Source organism: Budorcas taxicolor, chromosome 1 (assembly GCF_023091745.1).
Source record: "Budorcas taxicolor isolate Tak-1 chromosome 1, Takin1.1, whole genome shotgun sequence".
In the NCBI taxonomy this organism is placed as follows: Eukaryota; Metazoa; Chordata; class Mammalia; order Artiodactyla; family Bovidae; genus Budorcas; species Budorcas taxicolor.
In genome coordinates this window covers 132,887,674-132,915,052 of record NC_068910.1, presented here as the reverse complement: position 1 = coordinate 132,915,052, position 27,379 = coordinate 132,887,674, and the positions used below count along the sequence as shown (strand labels likewise).

Below are 27,379 nucleotides of genomic sequence, written 5' to 3'. Positions count from 1 at the left end.
CTTCACCTCTTTGTGCATCAATTAGTGCTAGGGCGTGTCCAACTCTTTGCGACCCCTGGATTCTCCAGGCAAGAATGATTAAGTGAGTTGCCATTTCCTCCTCCAGGGAATCTTCCTGACCCAAGGATCAAACCTTCATCTCCTATGTCTTCTGCATTGGCAGACAGGCAAATTCTTTACCACTGTGCCACCTGGAAAGTCCCATATTGGACTATATTATAAGTCAAATTAAGTCCCTTCCTATTTTTGGAAAAGATGTTCCTTTTTATTTTCTAGACAGATTTTTTTAAGTTCACCAAGACTAAAGTGGGGAATGAAAGAGAAGGATAAATAAAAACTGACCGTAATGTATCCGACTAATACAATTGAGGGAGTAAAAGAAGTTCATTTTGGATGCTTTTATGGGAAAGAGGAACTCTACAATAGGAAGCTGGTGGATATGACTGTAGCATGGTTGAGTTTACAACTGGGGATTTGGCAGTCATCAGCACAGAAAAGGTATTTACTTCCAGTTAGAATATAGTAGATTGCAGCAGATCAAGCCATCCACTGCAACAAATTTAAAAATCTAGAAAAATTATTTTAAAAAATATTGTAAATACATCAGAGAGCTTTAGAAGCAATGGGTACTAGATTAATTCAAATTCCAGGAGGGTGCCAAACCCTTCCAGAGTGAACTCATGGTAAGTCATTTTCTTCCCAGTGGACCTTTGCCAACTTTGGATGTGGACTCAGGACTGCCGGCAAGCCTTGGCAGTTAAACAAACAGCTCTGGCATGACAGATTAGAAATTTAAGTCACCCCAAACACTTTCATTTTTACATAAGGTCTGTCATAAAAAAAAAAAGAAGACGCATGAAAATGTGTCTAGTAATCAAGAAGAAAAATAGACATCAAAGAGGATATCCACAGGGAGATTCAGCCCCTGGAGTTATCAGAACTTGTTGACTCTAAAATAACTCTAATAATATGTTCAGGAAAATAAAGGAAAAGATGTATAAATGGCTGAAAATGGAGAATTCCAACACAGAAATTGTATGTATAAAAATAACAGATATTCTGGAAATCAAAATGCAATATTTGAAATGAAGAATTTATTAAGTGAATTTATCAGCATCCTGGATAGCAGAAGACATGCTTCCTGATGGAAGAAAAGGTGCCAGGTAAGTGGAAAGATGAAACTTTTCTAGAGAATGGAGAGGGTCAAATGCCGGTTCCTCGGGTCTTGGACAAGGCAAGAACTAAGAGCTCCAGCAGCAGAGGAAAGACTATGAGGTCAAAGAGATAGGCTGAGTTGGCAGAGAATGGCAGTGTGACTTCTTTCTGACATCTTTGATCTCACTCAAGTAGGAAATTGCTTCATCTCCTGGGAGTGAGGAAAACAGTTGAGTGGGATTCAGGCTTGAGGGGAAAGTCATTACCTGGAGATTAAATAAGAAATGTGTGTTCTTGGGGGCGTGGCAAAGATCAACACAGAAGCAGGCGTGAAGGACCTAGAGAGTAGAGGTGGTGCAAGAATGGAAAGTGCTGCACTGAATGATCTTGCAACTGAAAGATTACTTTTGTAATGCTATTGTTTTATAAAAATAAAAGCAGAGTGAGGCTTAAAGATCAGCTTAAGTCCTGTGAGATTAAGTCTAACTTGATATGAGCCTACTTTTCTGGTTCTTTCAAACTCACTCAGTTTACCTAAATCTTAGAATCACATGATCATCTTTAAATATATGTTCATGCTTTCGTGTTTTCTGAAAGGGTTAGTCATCCGGTCATGTCCAACTATTTGTGACCCTATGGACTGAGGCATGCCAGGCTCCTCTGTCCATGGAATTTTCTAGGCAAGAATACTGCAATGGGTTGCCATTCCCTCCTCCAGGGGATCTTCCTTTCCCAGGGATTGAAGCCAGGTATCCTGCATCACAGGCTGATTCTTTACAGAAATCTTAAAGTTCCCCTCCCTCTTCTAGCTTCAGAAAACAACTTCAATTCTCCTGAGGGCATCCCAGCTCCTATGCATAAACTAATGCAGAGTTACCCTGCCTTATCCTGCCTCCTCAGGAAAGGAGTTGCTGCCAGTGTTAGACGCTGCTCTTTCTTCCCCTTGGCTCTTACTTTCTTTCAGTTCAGTTCAGTTGCTCAGTCATGTCCAACTCTTTGCGACCCTGTGAACGGAAGCACGTTAGGCCTCCCTGTCCATCACCAACTCCCAGAGTCCACCCAAACCCATGTCCACTGAGTTGGTGATGCCACCCAACCATTTCATCCTCTGTCGTCCCCTTCTCCTCCTACCCTCAATCTTTCCCAGCATCAGGGTCTTTTCAAATGAGTCAGCTCTTCATATCAGGTGGCCAAAGTATTGGAGTTTCAGCTTCAACATCAGTCTTTCCAATGAACACCCAGGACTGATCTCCTTTAGGATGGACTGGTTGAATCTCCTTGCAGTCCAAGGGACTCTCAAGAGTCTTCTCCAACACCACAGTTCAAAAGCATCAAATCTTTGGTGCTCAGCTTTCTTCACAGTCCAACTCTCACATCCGTACATGACCACAGGAAAAACCATAGCCTTGACTAGATGGACCTTTGTTGGCAAAGTAATGTCTCTGCTTTTGAATATGCCAACTAGGTTGGTCATAACTTTCCTTCCAAGGAGTAAGCGTCTTTTTATTTCATGACTGCAGTCACCATCTGCAGTGATTTGGGAGCCCAGAAAAATAGTCTTACACTTTCCACTGTCTCCCCATCTATTTCCCATGAAGTGATGGGACTGGATGCCATGATCTTCGTTTGCTGAATGTTGAGCTTTAAGGCAACTTTTTCACTCTCCACTTTCACTTTCATCAAGAAGCTTTTTAGTTCCTCTTCACTTTCTGCCATAAGGGGGGGTCATCTGCATATCTGAGGTTATTGATATTTCTCCCGGCAATTTGATTCCAGCTTGTGCCTCTTCCAGCCCAGCGTTTCTCATGATGTACTCTGCATATAAGTAAAATAAGTAGGGTGACAATATCCAGCCTTGACGTACTCCTTTTCCTATTTGGAACCAGTCTGTTGTTCCTTGTCCAGTTCTAACTGTTGCTTTCTGACCTGCATACAGGTTTCTCAAGAGGCAGGTCAGGTGGTCTGGTATTCCCATCTCTTTCAGAATTTTCCAGAGTTTATTGTGATCCACACAGTTGAAGGCTTTGGCATAGTCAATAAAGCAGAAAGAGATGTTTTTCTGGAACTCTCTTGCTTTTTCCATGATCCAGTGGATGTTGGCAATTTGATCTCTGGTGCCACTGCCTGTCTAAATCCAACTTGAACATCTGGAAGTTCACAGTTCATGTACTGTTGAAGCCTGGCTTGGAGAATTTTAAGCATTACTTTGCTAGTGTGTGAGATAAGTGCAATTGTGCAGTAGTTTGAGCATTCTTTGGCATTGCCTTTCTTTGGGATTGGAGTCAAAACTGACCTTTTCCAGTCCTGTGGCCACTGATGAGTTTTCCAAATTTGCTGCCATACTGTGTGCAGCACTTTCACAGCATCATCTTTCAGGATTTGAAACAGCTCCACTGGAATTCCATCACCTCCACTAGCTTTGTTCGTAGTGATGCTTTCTAAGGCCCACTTGGACTTCCCATTCCAGGATGTCTGGCTCTAGGTGAGCGATCACACCATCGTGATTATCTGGGTCATGAAGATCTTTTTTGTATAGTTCTTCTGTGTATTCTTGTTACCTCTTCTTAATATCTTCTGCTTCTGTTAGGTCCCTACCATTTTTGCATGAAATGTTCCCTTGCTTGCTAAGTCAGTTCAGTCGTGTCCAACTCTGTGTGACCCCAGAGATGGCAGCCCACCAGGCTCCCCCGTCCCTGGGATTCTCCAGGCAAGAACACTGGAGTGACTTGCCATTTCCTTCTCCAATGCATGAAAGTGAAAAGTGAAAGTGAAGTTGCTCAGTCATGTCCGACCCTCAGCGACCCCATGGACTGCAGCCTTCCAGGCTCCTCTGTCCATTGGATTTTCCAGGCAAGAGTATTGGAGTGGGGTGCCATTGCCTTTTCCGAATGTTCCCTTGGTATCTCTAATTTTCTTGAAGAGATCTCTAGTCTTTCCCATTCTGTTGTTTTCCTCTATTTCTTTGCATTGATCACTGAGGAAGGCTTTCTTATCTCTCCTTGCTATTCTTTGGAACTATGTATTCAGATGCTTATATCTTTCCTTTTCTCTTTTGCTTTTTGCTTCCCTTCTTTTCACAGCTATTTGTAAGGCCTCCCCAGACAGCCATTTTGCTTTTTTGCATTTCTTTTCCATGGGATGGTCTTGATCCCTGTCTCCTGTGCAATGTCATGAACCTCCATCCATAGTTCATCAGGCACTCTATCAGATCTAGTTCCTTAAATCTATTTCTCACTTCCACTGTATAATCATAATGGATTTGATTTAGGTCATACCTGAATGGTCTAGTGGTTATCCCCACTTTCTTGAATTTAAGTCTGAATTTGGCAATAAGGAGTTCATGATCTGAGCCACAGTCAGCTCCCAGTCTTGTTTTTGCTGACTATATAGAGCTTCTCCATCTTTGGCTGCAAAGAATATAATCAATCTGATTTTGATGTTGACCATCTGGTGAGGTCCATGTGTAGAGTCTTCTCTTGTGTTGTTGGAAGAGGGTGTTTGCTATGACCAGTGCATTCTCTTGGCAAAACTCTATTAGTCTTTGCCCTGCTTCATTCCGCATTCCAAGGCCAAATTTGCCTGTTACTCCAGGTGTTTCTTGACTTCCTACTTTTTCATTCCAGTCCCCTATAATGAAAAGGACATCTTTTTTGGGTGTTAGTTCTAGAAGGTCTTGTAGGTCTTCATAGAACTGTTCAGCTTCAGTTTCTTCAGCCTTACTGGTTGGGGCATAGGCTTAGATATTGAATGGTTTGCCTTGGAGATGAACAGAGATCATTCTGTCATTTTTGAGATTGCATCCAAGTACTGCATTTCGGAGTCTTTTGTTGACCATGATGGCTACTCCATTTCTTCTAAGGGATTCCTGCTGGCAGTAGTAGATATAATGGCCATCTGAGTTAAATTCACCCATTCCAGTCCATTTTAGTTCACTGATTCCTAGAATGTCGATGTTCACTCTTGCCATCTCCTGTTTGACCACTTCCAATTTTGCCTTGATTCATGGACCTGACATTCCAGTTTGCTATGCAGTATTGCTCTTTACAGCATTGGACCTTGCTTCTATCACCAGTCACATCCACAGCTGGGTATTGTTTTTGCTTTGGCCCCATCACTTCATTCTTTCTGGAGTTATTTCTCCACTGATCTCCAGTAGCATATTGGGCACCTATCGACCCGGGGAGGTCCTCTTTCAGTATCCTATCATTTTGCCTTTTCATACTGTTCATGGGTTTCTCAAGGCACTTTCTGGCAAATCAATATTCTTCCAAGCCTTCCCCTGAGGGATGCTAACTAGTGCTGTTAACTGCACACTCTTACTAACATCTGTAGATTCATCCCCCTGCAAGGAAACACTTTGATTTGGTCTTGTGGAAACTGCATCTATGCATCTTCTAATAGTAATGTTCCATTTTTATATTTCCTTTGCTTCATTTGGTTCCGAATGTGATCATATCTCAGGCAAGTGGGTAAAATGATTCTGTAACTGTGGGAGACATTTTGGCCTTACTTCTTAATTATGCGACCTTTTAAGTAGCTTCCTGAACCCAGCCTGATATAAACTACCGTATAGTTGTAAACGCCTTTGTAAAACGTTTCATAAAGCAGTGGTTTTCAAAGTGTGGTTTCAGGGACTTCTGAGGATCCTTGAGATTTTAGGGGGTAGGAATCCATGAAGGTAAAACTTTTTGTAATAATATCAAGACATTAAAGGTCTTTCTCATGCTTCTTCTTAAGAGTGTACACTGGAGTTTCCCAGTAGCTACATGATGTGTGATTGAATTCAGTCAACTGGAATGAATGGAAAAAGCAGACATGATAATCTAGCTGGTTCTATTAAGCCAGACATTAGAAGACTTTCAGAAAAGATAATGCCACATTTCTCACTAAGAATTTTTGTTGGTTTGTTTTCTAGAAACTGTAGTTATTTTTTATAAGATATGAAGGAGCTATTTTTATTTTAAAATAAATATTTTAAAATTCCTAAAATGACAAAGATTGCATGATATAACCCATATTAACAAAAGACTTTTTGGATCCTCAATAACTTTTCAGAATGTAAGGGGTGCTGAGATCAAAGACTTTGAGAATTAATCTCTTAAAAGACTATCTGTATAATATAGGTATTTTCTGTTAAGGCTCTGGCATAATTTACCTGGCACCATTTTTTTCGTTCGATAACTTTTCCATGAAAATGAGATATTTAGGCAGATATCTGGGTAAAGAAAAAAATTATCAGAGCAAACAAATCCAAATTTGAAATAGTCCTCACTATGTTGCCTAATAAGTTATTTATATTTTGGACTGTATGTATAATGTCTGTGAATCTCACAATTATTAAATCATAATTAGATATTAATTCAAAATTATATTTTTTATACTAGGAAAATAAATCATATATTTAAAATACTTAAGGAGACTATAGGCCTTTTTTACTGTAACCAATCAGTTTTCAGATAGAAGAATATTGTTCATTTTCTTTAGTTTCATAACACTTTTGAAAAGGGGAATTTTAAGAAATGCTACCATTTAATTTAGCAGTTCAAATGCTAAACTGGCCACAAAATGTAAATATTACTCATACTCAAGTATAATTAAAGTATTTTGAGAAATATTTTTATAAGGTAATAAAGGCCCATAGTCTCTTACTGAATCAATTAAATTATTTTACACTATTATTTGCTTTTAGAAGCGAGCTTAATTTTTAAATTTCTACAAACAAATCATGTCATTATAGAATTTCATACTGAATCAGATTTTGGATATTTTACATCACAAACCTAGGATAAAAAAATATATATAAATCAAAATACAATTTTAAAAAGTTAACAAAATCAATTTATGTTTTATTAGAGAGAAGTGATGATGATGATTAAAACATATACCTTCTTTTGGGGGAGTAAATTTTAAAAATAAGAGAAAATTAAATCAAAGGAAGACCTAAGTACTGGAAACATATATGCACAAAACTTTGGCCCTGACAGTAAATACATTGCAGTTAAAACAGTTATCAAACTTACAGAGGTGGTTTTAACATGGTGGTTAAAGGGGGAAATTCTATATAAACATCTCTGCTGGCACGTGCTCTGCCTAAAACCTTAAGCACCAAAACAATAATAACAGAAATCTAGAAGTTTACTGACTGAGCGAAACAATATCCAAATATAATTTCAACTGTTATAAATTTGTGTATAGTTGTAAAATGGTTGTAAATTTTGTATCACTATGAAAAGTATATAATCATCAATCAATCACTGCACACCTGTAACCCATTCTGCCATGACCACTTGTGGGAAGCTCTGCTTTAGAGATCTATAAAGGCAGAATACCAGACCACCTGACCTGTCTCTTGAGAAACCTGTATGCAGGTCAGGAAGCAACAGTTAGAACTGGACATGGAACAACAGACTGGTTCCAAATAGGAAAAGGAGTACGTCAAGGCTGTATATTGTCACCCTGCTTATTTAACTTCTATGCAGAGTACATCATGAGAAACGCTGGGCTGGAAGAAGCACAAACTGGAATCAAGATTGCCGGGAGAAATATCAATAACCTCAGATATGCAGATGACACCTCCCCTTATGGCAGAAAGTGAAGAGGAACTAAAAAGCCTCTTGATGAAAGTGAAAGAGGAGCTTAAAGCTCAACATTCAGCAAACGAAGATCATGGCATCCAGTCCCATCACTTCATGGGAAATAGATGGGAAACAGTGTCAGACTTTATTTTTGGGGGCTCCAAAATCACTGCAGATGGTGACTGCAGTCATGAAATTAAAAGACGCTTACTCCTTGGAAGAAAAGTTATGACCAACCTAGATAGCATATTGAAAAGCAGAGACATTACTTTGCCAACAAAGGTCCGTCTATTCAAGGCTATGGTTTTTCCTGTGGTCATGTATGGATGTGAGAGTTGGACTGCGAAGAAAGCTAAGTGCTGAAGAATTGATGCTTTTGAACTGTGGTGTTGAAGACTCTTGAGAGTCCCTTGGACTGCAAGGAGATCCAACCAGTCCATTCTGAAGGAGATCAGTCCTGGGTGTTCTTTGGAAGCACTGATGTTGAAGCTGAAACTCCAATACTTTGGCCACCTCATGCAAAGAGTTGACTCATTGGAAAAGACTCTGATGCTGGGAGGGATTGGGGGCAGGAGGAGAAGGGGACGACAGAGGATGAGATGGCTGGATGGCATCACTGACTCGATGGACATGAATCTGAGTGAACTCCGGGAGTTGGTGATGGACAGGGAGGCCTGGCGTGCTGTGATTCTTGGGGTCGCAAAGAGTCGGACATGACTGAGCAACTGAAATGAACTGAAAGGCAGAATAGGATAAAATGGTAAAATGTGTACTACAAAGAATATGTGATGATACTCAAGTTTTGTGGGAAGGCTAATGGCATAGCACAGACTCAAGATGAATCTTGGTGAGGGTGTGCAGGGTTTTAACAGATGGAAAGAAAGAGGGAGGACCCCTCAACTAAGTCAGCCTGAATTAGCAACATACTGAGGGAAAGAGGAAACTGGATGGAGTGTTACTAACAGTGGAAAAGTGTTTAGCTTTGAATTTTTGGAAAGTGGCCAGAGTAAACTATGTGTTAGAAATTTATGTTGGTAAATACTAGTAAACATTTATCACAAAAATAAACTCAAAATGGATTAAAGATCTTAATGTAAGACCAGAAACTATAAAACTCCTAGAGGAGAACATAGGCAAAACACTCTCTGACATAAATTCCAGCAGGATCCTCTATGATCCACCTCCCAGAATACTGGAAATAAAAGCAAAAATAAACAAATGGAATCTAATTAAAATTAAAAGCTTCTGCACAACAAAGGAAACTATAAGCAAGGTGAAAAGAAAGCCTTCAGAATAGGAGAAAATAATAGCAAATGAAGCAACTGACAAACAACTAATCTCAAAAATATACAAGCAACTCCTGCAGCTCAATTCCAGAAAAATAAATGACCCAATCAAAAAATGGGCCAAAGAACTAAATAGACATTTCTCCAAAGAAGACATACAGATGGCTAACAAACACATGAAAAGATGCTCAACATCACTCATTATCAGAGAAATGCAAATCAAAACCACAATGAGGTACCATTTCACACCAGTCAGAATGGCTGCGATCCAAAAGTCCACAAGCAGTAAATGCTGGAGAGGGTGTGGAGAAAAGGGAACCCTCTACACTGTTGGTGGGAATGCAAACTAGTACAGCCACTGTGGAGAACAGTGTGGAGATTCCTTAAAAAACTACAAATAGAACTGCCTTATGACCCAGCAATCCCACTGCTGGGCATACACACTGAGGAAACCAGAACTGAAAGAGACACGTGTACTCCAATGTTCATCGCAGCACTGTTTATAATAGCCAGGACATGGAAGCAACCTAGATGTCCATCAGCAGATGAATGGATAAGAAAGCTGTGGTACATATACACAATGGAGTATTACTCAGCCATTAAAAAGAATACATTTGAATCCGTTCTAATGAGGTGGATGAAACTGGCGCCGATTATACAGAGTGAAGTAAGCCAGAAAGAAAAACACCAATACAGTATACTAACACATATACATGGAATTTAGAAAGATGGTAATGATAACTCTGTATGAGAGACAGCAAAAGAGACACAGATGTGTAGAACAGACTTTTGGACTCTGTGGGAGAGGGAGAGGGTGGGATGATTTGGGAGAATGGCACTGGAACATGTATACTATCATGTAAGAAATGAATCGCTAGTCTAAGTTCGATACAGGATACAGGATGCTTGGGGCTGGTGCACTGGGATGACCCAGAGAGATGATATGGTGAGGGTTGGTGGGAGGGGGGTTTCAGGGTTGGGAACTCATGTACACCTGTGGTGGATTCATGTCAATGTATGGCAAAACCAATACAGTATTGTAAAATAAAAAAATAAAAATAAAAAAATTTATACTGTAAAATTCTATATACAAATAATGGAGAGCCTTGAAAGTCAGGATTGGATTGTCGTTTTGTCAGCTGGACTTTCTGACCTATTAAGAGCAGCTTAGAAGGTAGATCAGGACATACCAGTCAGGAGAGACCAGAGAATAACCCGAGATAGGGTAGCCCATTAGGAGGTGAAGGACTGAAACAGAGTAAATGAGGTGAAAATAAAGAGGAAGGGATGAGTAGAAGACCCATGTCAAATGAAACATCAATGAGATTTAGCGACAGATTCAACAGACTAAAGAGAATCGAGGCTCCAGGGCTTAGAGGCCAAATGACTGAGGAATGGTGGCTTTGTGTTCAGAAACAAATCTAGAGAGGGGACTTGGGAGATGGAGAATGAGTGACTGAACAACAACAAGAATATTTGTTTGATATATTATACATGTATTTCTGTATATATAAATGTGTTTTACACATGTGTATTTGGTGGGAATATATACATAAAGCTGACCATGTTAACCATTTTTAAGTGTACAGTTCAGTGGCATTCGATACCTTCACGTTTTTGTGACACCATCACCCTCATCCATCTTCACAACTTTCTCATCTTTCTAAACTGAAATTATACCTGTTAACTAACAGTCATGTCCAACTCTTAGTGACCCCATGGAGTGCAGCAGGCCAGGATTCCCTGTCCTTCACTATCTTACGGTGTTTGCTCAGACTCATGACCTTTGAGTTGGTGATGCCATCCAACCATCTTATCCTCTGTCACCCATTCTTCTCCTGCCCTCAGTCTTTCCCAGTATCAGGGTCTTTTCTAATGAGTCGGCTCTTCGCATAGGTGGCCAAAGTATTGGAGCTTCAGCATGAATCCTTCCAATGAGTATTCATGGTTGATTTCCTTTAGGACTGACTTGTTTGATAAATATAGTTGATCACTTTAACCAGATATATATATATATAGTTATGAGCAGACAATATGAGCAAACTAAGTTACTGTCCCTTGCTAGATAAAATGAATTGAAAAGTTATCAGAAACAATCAACTTGTAACAATAACTTTTAAAATTATGAACTATTTCATACATACAAATAAAATACTTAACTAAATTCAGGCATAAAAATGATGGAACATACATGTAAGCTTAAAACATAGAACATTCCTGATAGTGTTGGGACTCCTGTTGCATCTCCCCGCTGATGGTATCTCTCTCCCTCCCCTATCAAGGACAATACCATTCTGAATTTGTGTTCATCATCCTTTGCTCTTTCTTATAATATTATAAGCATGATAATTTATAATTTAATTTCTTATAATGCTATTCTTATTATATATGTGACCCGAACTAATATATGGCTTTTTCCTCCCAGCATCATGAGATTCATCCTGGTGATACTTGCTGAGGACTGTGCTATCTTCCCAATGAATTGAAGCTTTTATATTATGTAGTGACCCTCTTTATTCTTACATGCTTTGTGCCTTAAAGTCTCTTTTGTCTGGTTTTGACTCATCTACATCAACTTTCCTTTAGTTGTTATTTGCCTATTTATCCATATGTCCTTTTACCTTTAGCCTTTCTGTGTACTTGAGTCTTTCCAGGTATGCCTGCAACTACATATTTAAAAAATCCAGTCTGACAATTTCTGTATTTTATTTAAGACCTTTCCTTTTTACTGATTCCTGATATATGTGACTTCTCTTCTATCATGTCATTTATCCAATTTTCCTATGCTTCCCCCAGTCCCTCTTTTCTTGCCTTCTTTTGGATCAATCAAGTTGTGTTGTTATCACTCTTAATTCCTTTTTTTATTTCTACTGATTGGTGGTTATATTACTTTTATGGTAATTACCCTTGAATTTTTGTATGCATATCTGACTTTTTTACAAAGTCTAAAACTGATGTCTTTACACCCTTCTTCCTCTGAACAATAGTACACAAAATGGAAGATAATGGAGTACCACCAACTGATACCACTTTAATTTCTTGTCTTGAGATTTCCCAGCCAGGCTGGTAGTATAAAACTTCGACCTAGCTCGTGGCTGCATATTTTTGGGAGACTATTTCTCCCCCAATGAGAAGCAGCAACCCTGGAGTAGGAAATGGAAACCCACTCCAGTGTCCTTGCCTGGGAAATCCTATGGACTGTAGGGCTACAGTCCATGTCCTACAGTCCATGCGGTCACAAAGAGTTGGACACGACTTAGCTACTAACCAACAACAAAAGAAGCAGCAAGGGAGAAAGATTTCTGTGCCACTTGCCCCTTGCAAGTAGGCAGGTATTTTCAGTCCCATCCTTTCACACTAAGTGTGTGAACTCTGAAGGGTTTCAGGTTTAAGGGAATAAAAGAGTCTTCCTTTCAGCTGTTTACTTTTTCACTCCTTGCCTGCCCTTTTATCTCAAAGCCTCAGTTCCTAGCATCTACATTTGCCCCAAGCCAGCCCTAACCTCTTCATTTGCTTTCCACTCTCATTTCTGTCTTACTTATGTGGCATGTGAGGATTCCCCTCACTTTCTTGCAAGCTCAGCAAAGCAATTTGAAAGGTGTGTTTGCTGGGATTTGTCTCATATCCAGGTGTTTAGAAGAGACAGGCTTTTCAGAACATTTATCCTCTATGTTAAAGCAAACAGAGTCTTTTCATCTGTTGTTCCTTTGTGCATGGTGTTGTATACTATCTATGGATTTTCATGTTTTGTTTCAATTTACCCTGGACCTTTTTGAATGAAACATACAAGTTTCTCTTTACAATTAAAGTAGATGAGTATACCTGCAAAGGTATAGAGAGCTGTTCATTAAATGGCCCTTAAAGATTATTTTTATTTGGAAATATGTAATACAATGTCAAGTAATGGAGGATTCACAGAGTAAATTTTGCTACAACTCTTATGGGGCCAATAAGAGTTGTGTGATGTGGAAGATGGTAGTAATCTGATGTTGAGCAAATTATTTTGCATGAAAGCATTTTTATTTATACAAATATATATTTACATTGGAAAAAATTCTGAATGGAGAGATTCAATATTTTGGGGTGCTATCATTAGAGGTCTTTTTGTTTACTTCTTATTGATCTCTACCTGTTTTTTTTTTTAAATTAGCAATAATCCTACCTCGGATAAACCTCATTGGCCAGGATACCACCACTGCGCAAAGCTAACCTCTACTTTTTTAATGAACAAATAATATTGTGTGTTTTTTAAGCAAACGAAAGAATTAATACAACAACAGAAAGCGGGGTTTAGTGAAGGCCTTCTAACTTCGGAGTCGTGTAACAATAGGTCTGTCTTGTGGGGTAGTGAACCCCCAATATTGAGAGTGTCTCACAGAGGCTGGGTGACCTCCTGTCGAAGATTCCTGTCATCTTATGATTCAAAGATTCTCATTTTATTTTATTTTTCCTCTGACAATAGGTCAATCAATCAATGCCTCAGACAGATAAGCAAATATGCATCCCCCCGGAGCTGCCGGAATTGCTGAAGCAATTCACCAAAGCCGCCATTCGGTCCCAGCCGCAGGATCTCATCCAGTGGGCTGCAGAGTATGTACTCCTTTCTCACCTACAGTCCCTGGCTCCCCTTGGAGATGGAGGTGGCGGGTGGAGGAGGGAAGGTTTGCAAAACTGAGAGGAGGTTGTCATGGCTGCAGCCTGGGAGTCGGGACTGATTAGCATAATCTTTGTGATGTTCAGCGGTCACGTTGCTTTGGTACTTTAAATCCGTACAGAAATCCCGCAAACTGAGAGGATGGAAGCCCTTCGCCAAGTGAACCAGACTGAGCGATAGGACGCCAAGGCGACAGTCAAAGTGTCCTAGGGCAATCAGCAAGAGTTAGATTACCACATCACATATCACACAAGCACACTCCACTGGGTCCCTGCTCCCACCCCGCCCCTCCCCCACCCCCTGTCCCAGTGGAAAGAAAGTCCCAGAGTCTCTTGGAGCTTTAGCCGGCCTTTCCCTGATGTAAACCAGAGCCTCAGTCTCAGATTTCACCACCAGATGGCAGCAGTGCACCTGTGGGGGAGCTATGCGATGAGCCAGTGGGGCGGACTGTGTGGGATCAGTCCAAGTGGGTTCTCTCCTGAGTTAAAGCCTCTAATGAGATCCCTTCCTCTGCTCCTGTTAAAGCTCATTCTTGAGCCTAGCCACAGACACTTTGTATCTCGTCTTTGGGGAAACTGCTATTTTCTTGACTTCTTTGAACTAATCTGTTTCTTCAGCAGAAGGATTCCACACTGCGCTAGTGATGGGAGCAGGCGGAGCAGCGGCCTGGCTTCAGTGTGCCTCAAACACAGGTGTCCTCTTTCAGGAGACACCTCCAGAGGCTGCTCAGTGGAAGGAGCTCACACAGTAACTGCTAGCCGGGACTGAAACAACTTCACACAGAAAGGCTCCCAGCTACGAAATTGCTCCTTAGACAAAAGCGCCTACTTGAAATGGGGGAACTGAGGCTTGGGGCAGAGTTAGGAGTGGACCAATCCCCCCAGGGAGCACTTTCAGGCTATTTTTACTGTTTGGTGATGGCCTCCTTAGTAGGGCTCCACTGGGAGAAGGGGTGCGGAGTCAGAGGCTGCAGACCAGAGGTGGTAGGTTAGGGGAGGGGAGAGCACTTTCCTCCAGAGGTTGAGGAGGGCCGTTGAGCAGGTGGTGAGGAGGAAGCACTGATACCTCTGAGAAGGCTCAAAATGTATTCCAAGAGGACCCTCACAGAGTCTCCCAGGCCGGTGTGCTCCTGCTCCTGGGCTGGGCTAGTATCAAGTTTCTACAAATGGAAGGAAAATGAGCCAGTAGCGCTCATAAAAACAAGACACAAGTGGGGTTGCTTTGCCTGGTAATGAACCCTGTTTAGTTTTCCATTCTCAATTTTATATATAACATCTAGGACTGAACTTTAAGCATCAGAAGACTAATTTCCTTTGGCACACCCAGACAGACTTTTATACTATACGATAGTTTAAAACCTAATTTTATTGTTCTTGCACTGCTGCTTTATAGCAAGAAAAATGACATTTCTTGGTAGTGTCCCTGACATTTATGGGAGAAAACATTTCACTGTTGTAGTTTGCTTGCTTCCATATCGTATCGTGTGCTGTGTTTTAGATATCCGTGAAGAATCAGTTTGTAGTTTAACTACAGTGTAAAAGGAGAACATGACCTAAGAGCACTTTCCATCTATTCAGACACAGAAAGCACTTGTCAGATGGTTTTATGTGGCTTAGAAACCTGCAGCATTTTAGAGGTAAAACTCCACAAAGTATTTTCAAGACAAAAAGTCTATTTACCACAAGCCAAAGTTTCCCTGCATACGTACTATCCATGAAGAAACCACCTCCCAGACGTCAGCAGGACACAAACTCATTTGTCTTGTGTTGGGTACATGTGACCACACAAATGTGAAGAACCATGGAAATGCTCACTACAAATGAAGCCAGATAACCCACAGAGGATTACAGCCATGACTATAGGCTCATTTCCACACACTCTAACCAACTCTGCTACAAGGTCCAAAGATGCTGCCGAGTCACACCCACCCCCACACTGACCTGGTCTGCAGAGACCACTCATGTACATTAGTAGGGTACCTGAAAGTATTTCTTCTGTCCTCCCTGTGGATGACCTCCAAGGGGTGCTTGGAAGATGTTTTGGTCTTGGAAGCTGTTGCTCTGCATTGTGTGATGGCTTAGAGACAGACCATGGTTTACCCCATCCTTATATGTTGTTCCGACTCTTTATGACACCATGGACTGCAGCACGCCAGGCCTCCCTGTCCCTCACTATCTCCTGGAGTTTACCCAAGTTCATGTGCATTGAATCTGTGATGCTATCCAACCATCTCATCATCGTATAACTTCACCCTAAAATGGGCTTTTATAAAATTTCATCTGAATTCTTTGTATATTGCCTGGAGCTGGAGAAATTAAAAAAAAGTAAGTGAGGGGCAGAGGCTGTGATCCATGGGTAGTCAATAACAAGGCTTCTAATGGAGACAGGCCTTTCCACATAGCATCATGGCCCTGTGGATCAACTGCTCATGTCTGTTCTCTGCTGCAGCCAGTTTCCTTCATAGGTCAATCCCAAAAGAGAACTCAGTGTTTTTCCCACTGCACCAAAACAAAGTGCATTTCACAAAGCACTGATGTTCAAGCAGTGCTGAAATTTTGAGGGAAGATAAAGGAAGATTTTAGGGCTTCCCAGGTGGCTCAGGAGTAAAGAAACTGCCTGCCAATGCAGGAGACTCTCACTAGTTAATGGGACTTCCCAGGTGGAGCTAGTGGAAAAGAACCCACCTGCCCATGTGGGAGACCTAGGAGATGCTGGTTCAATCCCTGGGTTGGGAAGATCCTCTGGAGAAAGGCATGGCAACCCACTCCAGTAATCTTGCCTGGAGCCTGGCATGCCATGGTTCATGGGATCACAAGGAGTTGAACATGATGAAGTGACTTAGCAAACAGCATGTAGCACCACTGACTAATACCAACTTTCAGTATGTAGATAGCCATCATACCAAGCATAACGATTTTTATGTTTGAAAAAAAGGTCCTTCAGGTACTAGGATTCTTCCTTCATAAAAGAGAGTAGGGGATTTAAAACAACAATAATTTTCTTTCCTTTTATATGCATGTATATATATAGACGTGTATGTACATATACTATATATATATTATATCTCAACACACATGCCTGTATATGTGTGTATGTCTCTTTTTGTGCATGTACACACATAAATGTAAAACATTTAGAAGGGAATGACAAAAAAAATACCCAGACCCACTGTGCTTCAGGGAATTTCATGCCAAACTTTTGTTGGTTATTCCACATCCTTAGAGAAAAAAAATCTGCTTATTCCCTAAGCCATCTCTATACCTTAAGTGTGAAGTAACACATTCAGGCTCTTCCTGTGGATAAATGAACTAAAAACAACATCTGGCCTATTTGTCACTGTTTAGTTGCAACCCCATGGACTGTAGTTCACCGGGCTCATCTGTCCATGGGGTTTTCCAGGCAAGAATACTGGAGTGGGTTGCCAGTTCCTTCTCTGGGGGATTTTCCTAACCCAGGGATCAAACCTGCATCTCCTGCTTGGCAGGCAGATACTTTTTTACTACTGAGCCACCTGGGAAGTCCATCTAGCATACAGAAGCCACTTAATAAATGTTCTTCCCTCCACCCCTACCCTCAAAAAAAGGGGAGAAGGGATTCCCAAAGCAGCCAGAGGCCACTGAAGTACAGGCTGCTCCCCCACCCCCTTTTTTTCTTGTAGTTATTTTGGGGCTATGTCCCGTGGAGAGATTCCTCCAGTGAGAGAGCGGTCTGAGCGAGTGGCTTTGTCTAACTGGGCTGAGCTGACACCGGAGCTGTTAAAGATCCTGCATTCCCGGGTAAGTGCCAACAGGCAGTGCAGATAAGGAATGTGGGGGTGATACTGAGTTTGGGTGGGTACAGACAAAATTCCCCTTGATCATCAGCTGGCCACTCAGCACTGTCTTAAAATTCACTAAAGCATGCACTGAGAGTAAATCTTCCCTTGTGGAAATAGGAATGATGCTGAAATAGGCTGTGCGCTGACTTGTCACTTGGGTCATTCCGCATTGTCCTGAAGCTGCCAGAACAGTCAGGGGCTCAGTGCAATTTGAATTCCTTCTCTCTAGAAAATGCAGGTCCACATCCCCTGACAGTGTCTTCCTTACTGATCAAGTCCAGATATGATGCCAATCGGAGTTTGGGGAGGGGCATATTATAGTTCCCCAGTTATCTCAGGTACCAACATAGCCTTGCTTTTAGACTCTCTGCACAGCCATATCATCCTGGGAGCTGTCCTGGGAATGATTGAGAAGGATCTGTCCTAAGAAAACTTGCAGCTTGGCCAACTCCCAAGAAATATGATTTAGCACTACCATACCTCATTTTAGGATACAGGTTTGAGGTGATTCAAGATTGACTTAGCCAAATGCCTTGGTCCCAGAGGCTGCACATTTCACTGGAATCAGAGGACCAGGGAAGGCATAGTAGCACTTCACTGGGGGCATCTGCACCCTTATTGTATTGCTGGCCAACAACTAGCCACTTGTGCCCTTCTCCTCTTGACTGCCAAGCGCTTTGTGCAGTGGACATGGCAGAGAGCCGAGGTACCTGGGAACAAGCAGCATCAGGCATCCAGACCATAGACCCCGTATTAAAGCAATGCATTTAGAGTCTAGTACAAAGAACTCAGTGGAGTCTAGAAGCAGGAGATTTAACATCTATTCTAGTTCTAGTTTCACCACTAATCAGTGTTTGCAGACTAGTTCTCTACTCCTTGGTTTCATTTTCAGGCTGCCTCTCTGCCCTGCCTTATAGGGACGACCTAGGGATGAAACAGCAGATAATAGAAAAATACCTAGAAAAAAATTAAAATGTAATATACGTTTGTTTTCCCCATAACTCTGATACCTGAAGTTCAAGTGGTTAAATTACATCTCAGAACGTTCTTCACTGGGCTGAACGTTTCTCTGCCCTTGCAAAGAGAACTGCCAGAGTCCCCACTGACCCCTGAAACCTTCCCCAACCCCTTGCTGTATGCTGGGAGAACAGGGCCCTTGCCCTGGCAGGTGTCCTCAGGGCCTTCTCTCCTCTTACCCCTCATTCCTTGTCTCATGTTGGTCCCCCACCCCGCAGGTTGGTGGCAGACTGATCGTCCATGCAGATGAGCTGGCCCAGATGTGGAAGGTGCTGAATCTCCCAACTGACCTGTTTAACAGTGTGATGAATGTGGGCCGCTTCGCGGAGGAAATTGAGTGGCTGAAGTTTCTAGCCCTTGCTTGTAGCTCTCTTGGAGTTGTAAGTTAGCTTTAATGTTTTTTGTTCCTTAAGGGAAAATCTCTTGGGGGCCTGGACAGTCTCCAAGGGGGTAGTGGGTGTAGTACACACAATCAACTCTCCAGGGTTGATGAGGAGCCTACCCCTTCTTTTCTACTCCCCGTGGTGGCTCAGATGGTAAAGCATCTGTCTACAATGCGGGAGACCTGGGTTCGATCCCTGGGTTGGGAAGATCCCCTGGAGAAGGGAATGACAATCCACTCCAGTACTATTGCCTGAAGAATCCCATGGACAGAGGAGCCTGGTTGGCTACAGTCCATGGGGTCACAAAGAGTCGGACACAACTGAGCAACTTCACTTTCACTTTCACTCCTCTCTGAATTAAGGTTATTTCTCTGCTTATTAGCCAGAAGCAGGGATGGGGAGGAGAGCAAGGACAGCTGTCATCAGGTTCTGGGGAGAAGTTGACTAAAATGCAGTTTTGGGATTATATATTAATTTCACTTAGGTTTATTACCACTCCACTCCCTCCATTCATGTTCCTAAAGATAAACAAGAGCCAGCTGGAGACAAAGATTGGCTTACAGTTGGGTTTCAGACACCTAGAAGAAATAACAAGAGATTTTAAAAAAGAAATGCAGTCTTAAAGAAAACTACTGTATGATAAGCATAATTGAATACAAAAATCAGAGATAAGAGAGCAGGAAAGAAGATATGAGGCTGTTTCCAGAGTCATAGTCATGACATCACCATGGATACAGGATGTTCATACAAATTCATGCCTTTTCCAAATTTGACTTGATTTACAATTGGAAAAGCCATTTTCCCATTTCAAAGAAACCAGTTCATATACATACTTAAAAGGTTTAGGTAACACATTATATGTGGACTCACTCTTGTTAAACATTATTATAATAGCAAATGAAAATGAGTCAAAAATTATTTTTTAAAAATCCTTGAAATACGTACAAATTTAAAAATTAATGAGAAAATTATTGCTTCTGCCAAAACCAAATGGTACAAAAAAGGTAGACTGAATCATTCAGTATATCTAAATACAACCTTGTTCTTCCTTCTCAAATATCCTGAGTGTGCGTACTTGACACTTTGCTTGCGAGGAAATTTATCAGAAATACTGTAGTCCAACTTTTCCTGTGATTCTGCTCAACTTTCAGCATAATTATTTCTTTAGAGAGGAAGAGAGAAGAGGTCATTTTGGGGTTTTTTCCTTTTTCATGGCCTTTCCTAGCACTCTTATGCAATGAATAAACTATTCCCAGCAACAGAGGCAAATGAGTTGCCAATAAGCACTGCCACACTTCTGTGGAAATAGCCCCATGGATTGGGGAAAATTACAGAGGAAAAATGAAAAATTGACACATTTTATTAAATTCTCATAAGGTCACAAGCTTACTGACGCCATATTCACAGATGCTCACGGAGGGGGGAAATACACTTTCTCTGTAGTTAATCCTGCTTTTCCCCACCTGCCCTACCCATGAAGAGTGGATTAAGTGAAGAATAGATTCAACCCAACCCAGGAATTTTTCATCAGCTGCAGTAACTACAAACAGCTTTCAGGTGAATTACGCAGTTTCTCAGATTTCTCCTCACAGCTCCTCTCTGCAAGGTGGCAGTTGAGTGTTCTAGGAAAGGGGCGATGCTGGGATCTCAGCGCGCCCAGTAGGAGGGTTCCCACCTCCCTCGGTCCTCTCCAGCATCTCTGATCTCCGTGGAAATACTCACCTGTGTGGTGCTAGCTGTGCAGCTGAAGTCTTCAGTCTTTTCTCTCTCACGGCACAATAGTCCCCTAACCAGCACACCTCCATTCTCCCTGGTGTTCAGGGCCTCCTTAAGTCTCTTCCAGATTGCCTTCATCTGCTCCACGTCACAGCCCCCCACCACCTTGGAGGTGTCTGAGTCCTCTCATCCACACACCTCACAGTAACCTAGAGTGACTTGGGAAAACCAAATTCCAACCCTCCCTCTGCAGCTGCTAGGCTTACTTTGATATGGCTGCCTCCCACAGCAGGGAAAAAAAAAAAAACCATGAGGTGATGTTTCTACTTTCCTGCTAAAACGAGGAGGTTTGATTAATGTTCCATGAGGTTCTTTGACCTCTGTCATCCCGTGATTCTGTTCCACCTTCTCGGCTTCCACTGAGACACCCTCAAGCCTGGCTCAGGATACCAGAGGACCCACCAATTCTGAGTGGTGGCGAGGTGTCTGACTTTGTGTCCTATATCCTTATGTCAAGAGCGCCTAGTGCTGAAGTCAGCCTGCAGGTCTAGTCCATAAACAAAGGGTGCCCTGTGAATCCAGGAGCCAATCCCGTTTTACCCATTTGTTTCATGTTGGACTGTTGCTGGGAACTTAAACTTGGGAGTGGTCAGGGTGTCACCATCTGGAGGAGGGTTCTGTTCTTGCTAATCTATATATCCTTCAAGGCAAACCCAGAAATTCCTGCCTTGCTTTGCCAACTGAGAGTCAGCCATGATATCCGTGCCATTTAGGAAATCAAGTCCCCTCCTTACAGAAAATCTAATGGCAGGAATTTTAGGAAGCAGGTACATTTACTCCAGTCTTGAGCTCCCTGAATCTACACGTGATTTCAAAGTGCCGCAGATACACTTCCCTTTGAGCATGTGTTCCTCTTCCCTCTGAGCATTTCTTCCTCTGGAATACCTCTCAACCTCCTGTTCCACTGAGACCAATTATATACAAGAAGAGGTTGTGTGATGTGTTCACTAGAAGGAAGGGCATGTTTTGTCAGCAAATAATTCACTTTCTGAGGCTTTCACCTCTGAGTTTTAAAAAGAGGCTTGCAAGATGCTTAAAGGTTACCTTTATGGAGTGGACCCCCATCTGACCAAAAAAACTTGTGCGACAGAATGCAGACCTCTGTTTTTATTGTTGTTTAGTAGCTAAGTCATGTCCGACTCTTTGTTACCATAGGGACTGTAGCCTGCCAGGCTCCTCTTTCCATGTAATTTCCCAGGCGAGAATACTGGAATTGGCTATCATTTCCTTCTCCAGGGGATCCTAACCCAGGGGTCAAGCCTCTGTCTCCTGCATTGGCAGGGAGACTTTTTTTTTTTTTTTACCAGTGAGCCATCTGGGAAGCCCAGATCTCTGTTTACTTTAGGTTTATTTAAGTTTACCAAAAAGCTCCAGTCCAGAGAGTTCTTATCCATTCATCTATTTATTAAATATTTGAAAATCTTATGAGGGCAATAGAATTTGAAGGTTTGTTGTTTGAATAATCAATAAAAGATGTTTGGGGCAAAAAGCACAGACTAGGTGCCTTAAACAACAGCAATATTTTTTGGAAGCTGGAAGTCTGAGATCAAGGTTGTAAATGGAACCACCTTGGCTTGTGAATGGAAGTTGTCTCCCTCTTCTTCATGTGGTCATGCCTCTCTGCACTCATGAGTCTGGTCTCTCTCTCTCTGCATCGTAACCTCTTCATGTAAGGACACCATCCTTTTAACTTAATTAGCACTTTAAAGGCTCCAAATACAATCACATTCTGAGGTCCTAAGGGTTAGGGTTTCAACATATGGATTTTGGGCAGACATAACGCAGCCCATATCAGCACCCCAATCTGGATGAGGCTGTAGGAAGAGGACTACAGAACAAAGGCAGTAGGACAGTAGGGCTTTTCTTTAAAAAAAAAACACACATACACAGAGGATGAGCTATAGGTGGGAAGTTCATGCACACATGCTCGTACATCTACCCAAAACCACTGTCACGCTGACCTCAAGTCATGCACATGCCCGCCCATCCTCTTTGACAACCTCTTACCAGCTTCCTGTATGCCCACCCCCCAGCCTTCCTCTGTGGAAGCGCCTGGCACACTGCCTCACACAACGCTTCAAAACAGCCTCCAGGAGAGAACTCCCAAGGGCAGGAGACAGAGAGTAAATGGAAGTGGCCTGCTCCCCTCCTGTGGCCCGGCTCCAGTGTCTCTCTGGAGTAGATAAGCTGTCCTAATCACTGCAGCCCTTTAGAGCTAAGACCAGAGAGAAGTAAGAAGAAATTATTCTAATTTTGTAGAATGCAAAATCAAATTCCCCTCCTTAAGTGAGGTTATTCTCATTAAGGTAATAAATGTCTTAAAGCATTCAACAGTCTATAAACTAAATTCCTTGAAAGCATCCCTCCCACCAAGAAAGGAAAGGAAATATTATAGAAAGACACCCAGTAGAGAGAGAGGCGAGTATATTTTCAAAATGAGAAGCAAGTGATTTGAGAAAATCATACGGGGAAAAGAAAGGTAATAAAGGAGATAAAATAGTAACACAGTTCAAAGATTTTCCATTTACTTCTAACATTTACTCTTGGAGGACTTTAGTGATTCACACCATTTGTTTGGACATTCAGGTAACTAATCTTTATTATTAATATAAGTGTATTCATTTTTGACCTAAGTTTGATTTTACCTTTCTGATAAGAGGGTTTGCTGTTTATATATTCTAATCATTATCTTCCATAGAGATGGTAGTTGTGGTTTCTTTAAAGTAGTTATTTTGTGAATAGATAGGGTTGCCACAACAAGAAAAGAAAGACACCCAGTAGATACTCAATATTTTGAGATTGAATTCACTGACGTTCGGCATAAAAAATTCAAGCTTTCCAGAATATTGCATCATCCCCACTTAATTTTATGAGAGCAAGGTTTTTGTTTTCTTTGTTGTATCTAAACTGATCTTAGGAATTTAGTGTGGAGTAGTGAGCTTCTCCTCACTTAACCTTCTGGCTTTACAGACCATTGCCAAAACTCTCAAGATAGTGTGTGAAGTGTTGTCATCGGACCACGACAGCGGCCCTCCCCGGATCCCTTTCAGCACCTTCCAGTTTCTCTACACGTATATCGCTGAAGTGGATGGGGAGATCTCAGCATCACACGTCAGTCGCATGCTGAACTACATTGAACAGGAAGTGTAAGCAAACATTTAGCAGTTGGAGGGGAAAGAGTGTATGGAAAACAAATCCAGCAGCCCAGGGCATAGCGAGGTTATTATGCAGCTCTGGGAACAGAGGAATGTTGTGAAGAACAGTAAATAGGGATCAGAAAGAGAAGCGGCAATGGAAGAGAGCGAATGGTATAGGACAGTGACTCTTAGAGTGCCACCCAGACCCGCAGCAGCAGCACCCGGGAATGTGTTAGAAATGCAATTTTTCAGGCTGTACCCTAAGCCCATCAAATCAGAAACTCTGGGGGTGAGACCAGGCACCTGTGCTTCAGCAAGCCCTCCTGACTCAGACTCTGGCTCACATTCAGGTCTGACCAGTGATGGAGGCAGGGTGGAGGAGGAACAGACAGACAAGAGGTCAGAGAAAGAGAAGGTGAGGAGGGCAGGAGCCACAGCAGAATTAAGTTGGAGGGAGAGAGTTGTTCATATAATGTCTTTCTTAAGATTACATGTTAAATAAACTAACACCCCAATTTTTTTTCCCAAACAGTATTGGTCCTGATGGTTTAATCAAGGTGAATGACTTCACCCAAAACCCCAGGGTTCGGCTGGAATAAAAGCACACTTTTGGCAATTTTAAAGGAAGATACAGAGATGATTGTGCTTCAGAAGGACTGAACCCCATATACCATCCAAAGTCAATTTTCTTGTGTAACTGGTACACACTAATAAACAATTAGGCAAACATATGAAATCAGAAATGTGTGGAATTAAGACGTAAAGTTGTTGAGACATTACACCTCGATTAACGGAAGATTAGTATTCTTCCCATATGGACACTGTGTAAAGTGACTGATGAAGCATGGATAGAAAATACATCTCGAGTGAAGGCCAGGCTGTCGGGTTTTCAGAGGTGGAATGTTATCCAGATGCAGTTTTGATGTTCTGTGACTGTTAGGCATAATTTACATGAGCATCTTTTACATAATCAATCCACGTTTTTACCAGTTTATTTCTCCATTTGTTGTTTTGATGCTAGTTCATTCATTCATTCATTCACTCACCAATGTTTATTGAAGCTAGCTGTATACCAGGGACAAGACTGCCAGGTAAAATACAGAACACTCAGTTGGACAAACAACATTTTTTTAATAGTAATTTCTGTTTTATTCTTTTGCTACACCTGGCAACCCTGGCCAGGAACTATGCTGGCTTCTGGGCATATACAAATAAATCATATGTGAATTCTGCCTTCAAGGAGCTCACAGTCTAATGTAAAGATAAAACATGAACTTAAAACCACTTTAATGTAAGCGCCCTGCTGCTGCTATGACTGCTAAGTCGCTTCAGTCGTGTCTGACTCTGCAACCCCTTCAGGCTCCCCCGTCCCTGGGATTCTCCAGGCAAGAACACTGGAGTGGGTTGCCATTTCCTTCTCCAATGGATGAAAATAAGAAGTGAAAGTGAAGTTGCTCAGTCGTGGCCGACTCTTAGCAACCCCATGGACTGCAGCCCACCAGGCTCCTTCGTCCATGGGATTTTCCAGGTAAGAGTACTGGAGTGGGGTGCCATTGCCTTCTCTGTAAGTGCCCTGCTGCTGCTGCTGCTGCTGCTAAGTTGCTTCAGTTGTGTCCGACTCTGTGCAACCCCATACACGGCAGCCCACCAGGCTCCCCCATCCCTGGGATTCTACAGGCAAGAACACTGGAGTGGGTTACCATTTCCTTCTCCAATGCATGTAAGTGAAAAGTGAAAGTGAAGTCGTTCAGTTGTGGCCGACTCCTAGCGACCCCGCGGACTGCAGCCCACCAGGCTTCTCTGTCCATGGGATTTTCCAGGCAAGAGTGCTGGAATGGGTGCCATTGCCTTCTCTGTAAGCACCCTAAGAGGCATTAAAAAGCATTTCAGAGATGATTATTGAAGTTTCCACATTAAGGTGCTGACACCATATCCAGATATAATGAGACCCTCTTAGGAAAATCTCCCTGCATGAGCTTAAGACCTTCTGACAAGGTTACCAGATTTTTCTTTCTCCCAGGAAGCCACAAATTTAACAGGCTGAGTGGTTACTGTTCTTAAGGCCAGGTGTGCCCAGGTTGCCTTTCTATCTATAATACTATCCCCTCTTGAAAGTTGTTTTTGTATAAAAACCATGTTGCCTTTTTCATAATGCATGCACCTCTCCACTGAATTGGGGAAATTTTTGTCCATTAATATCTAAATAAGTAAAAGAAGACTGTGATGGGATGTCACCACAAGCCCTAGAGTGAAACAATAAAGAGGACTGAAACGAATTCTACCCCTGGTCATCTGGCCACACCTGCAGGGGGTAGGGAACAACTAATTCTCCCTGCTGTTTGCCATCATTCAGAGTGACCCATCAGTCATATCCACTCTGGAGCCTTCGGTTGTTTGAAAGGCTGAAGCACTGCAGGTGAAACCCTGCACTGTAATTAATCAGGGTTGCTGCTGCTGCTGCTAAGTCGCTTCAGTCGTGTCTGACTCTGTGTGACCCCATAGACTGCAGCCCACTAGGCTCCTCTGTCCCTGGGATTCTCCAGGCAAGAACACTGGAGTGAGTTGCCATTTCCTTCTCCAACGCATGTAAGGGAAAAGTGAAAGTGAAGTCGCTCAGCCGTGCCTGACTCTTAGCGACCTCATGGACTGCAGCCTACCAGGCTCCTCCATCCATGGGATTTTCCAGGCAAGAGTACTGGAGTGGGGTGCCATTGCCTTCAGTGACTATTTTTTTGGGCTCCAAAATCACTGCAGATGGTGACTGCAGCCATGAAATTAAAAGACACATACTCCTCGGAAGGAAAGTTATGACCAACCTAGATAGCATATTGAAAAGCAGAGACATTACTTTGCCAGCAAAGGTCCGTCTAGTCAAGGCTATGGTTTTTCCAGTGGTCATGTATGGATGTGAGAGTTGGACTGTGAAGAAAGCTGAGTGCCGAAGAATTGATGCCTTTGAACTGTGGTGTTGGAGAAGACTCTTGAGAGTCCCTTGGACTAAAAGGAGATCCAACCAGTCCATCCTAAAGGAGATCAGTCCTGAGTGTTCTTTGGAAGGACTGATGCTAAAGCTCAAACTCCAATACATTGGCCACCTCATGCGAAGAGTTGATTCATTGGAAAAGACCCTGATGCTGGGAGGGATTGCGGGCAGGAGGAGAAGGGGATGACAGAGGATGAGATGGCTGGATGGCATCACCAGCTGGATGGACATGAGTTTGGGTAAACTCCGGGAGTTGGTGATGGGCAGGGAGGCCTGGCGTGCTACAATTCATGGGGTTGCAAAGAGTCAGACATGACTGAGTGACTGAACTGAACTGACTGAGAGAGGGACTGACATCTTTTAACCTGCCTCAGTCTCTCTCTTTCTCTTTCACTGTGACCAAAGAATTTTCAATATGATCTTGCCTGGCAGTGAGGAGTGAAGGGGAGCTGAGGCAACAGCCCCAGTTTGAAAGACCCTAAGACAACAAGCTCATAGAATAATAAAAGTTAAAATATCTTTTGTACATTTGAGAAAACAGATTGAAATTAGAAACTAAACCTCAGTAGTCCTGAGCCTAATCCCTGAAGAGTGAG

General features: G+C 42.2%; 1 protein-coding gene and 1 pseudogene across 1 annotated transcript; one reads left to right on the top strand and one right to left on the bottom strand.

Annotated features, from left to right (window-relative positions):
* Positions 1 to 13,071: 13,071 nt before the first annotated feature.
* LOC128058609 (uncharacterized) lies at positions 13,072 to 13,223 on the bottom strand (annotated as a pseudogene).
* A 267-nt stretch (positions 13,224 to 13,490) lies between these two features.
* On the top strand, positions 13,491 to 24,399 carry ROPN1 (rhophilin associated tail protein 1). Its single transcript, XM_052647971.1, has 5 exons — positions 13,491 to 13,606; positions 17,329 to 17,446; positions 18,723 to 18,884; positions 23,634 to 23,809; positions 24,333 to 24,399. Exons 1-5 carry the CDS (start codon positions 13,491 to 13,493, stop codon positions 24,397 to 24,399), a joined length of 639 nt encoding a protein of 212 aa, XP_052503931.1.
* The last annotated feature ends 2,980 nt before the right edge of the window (positions 24,400 to 27,379 follow it).

Excerpts from the sequence above, each read along its gene's own strand:
- ROPN1 (XM_052647971.1), top strand. The coding sequence starts at position 13,491 with ATGCCTCAGACAGATAAGCAAATATGCATCCCCCCGGAGCTGCCGGAA. Across the intron at positions 18,885-23,633 it reads CTTGTAGCTCTCTTGGAGTT|ACCATTGCCAAAACTCTCAA; the intron begins GTAAGTTAGCTT and ends CTGGCTTTACAG. Across the intron at positions 23,810-24,332 it reads AACTACATTGAACAGGAAGT|TATTGGTCCTGATGGTTTAA; the intron begins GTAAGCAAACAT and ends TTTCCCAAACAG.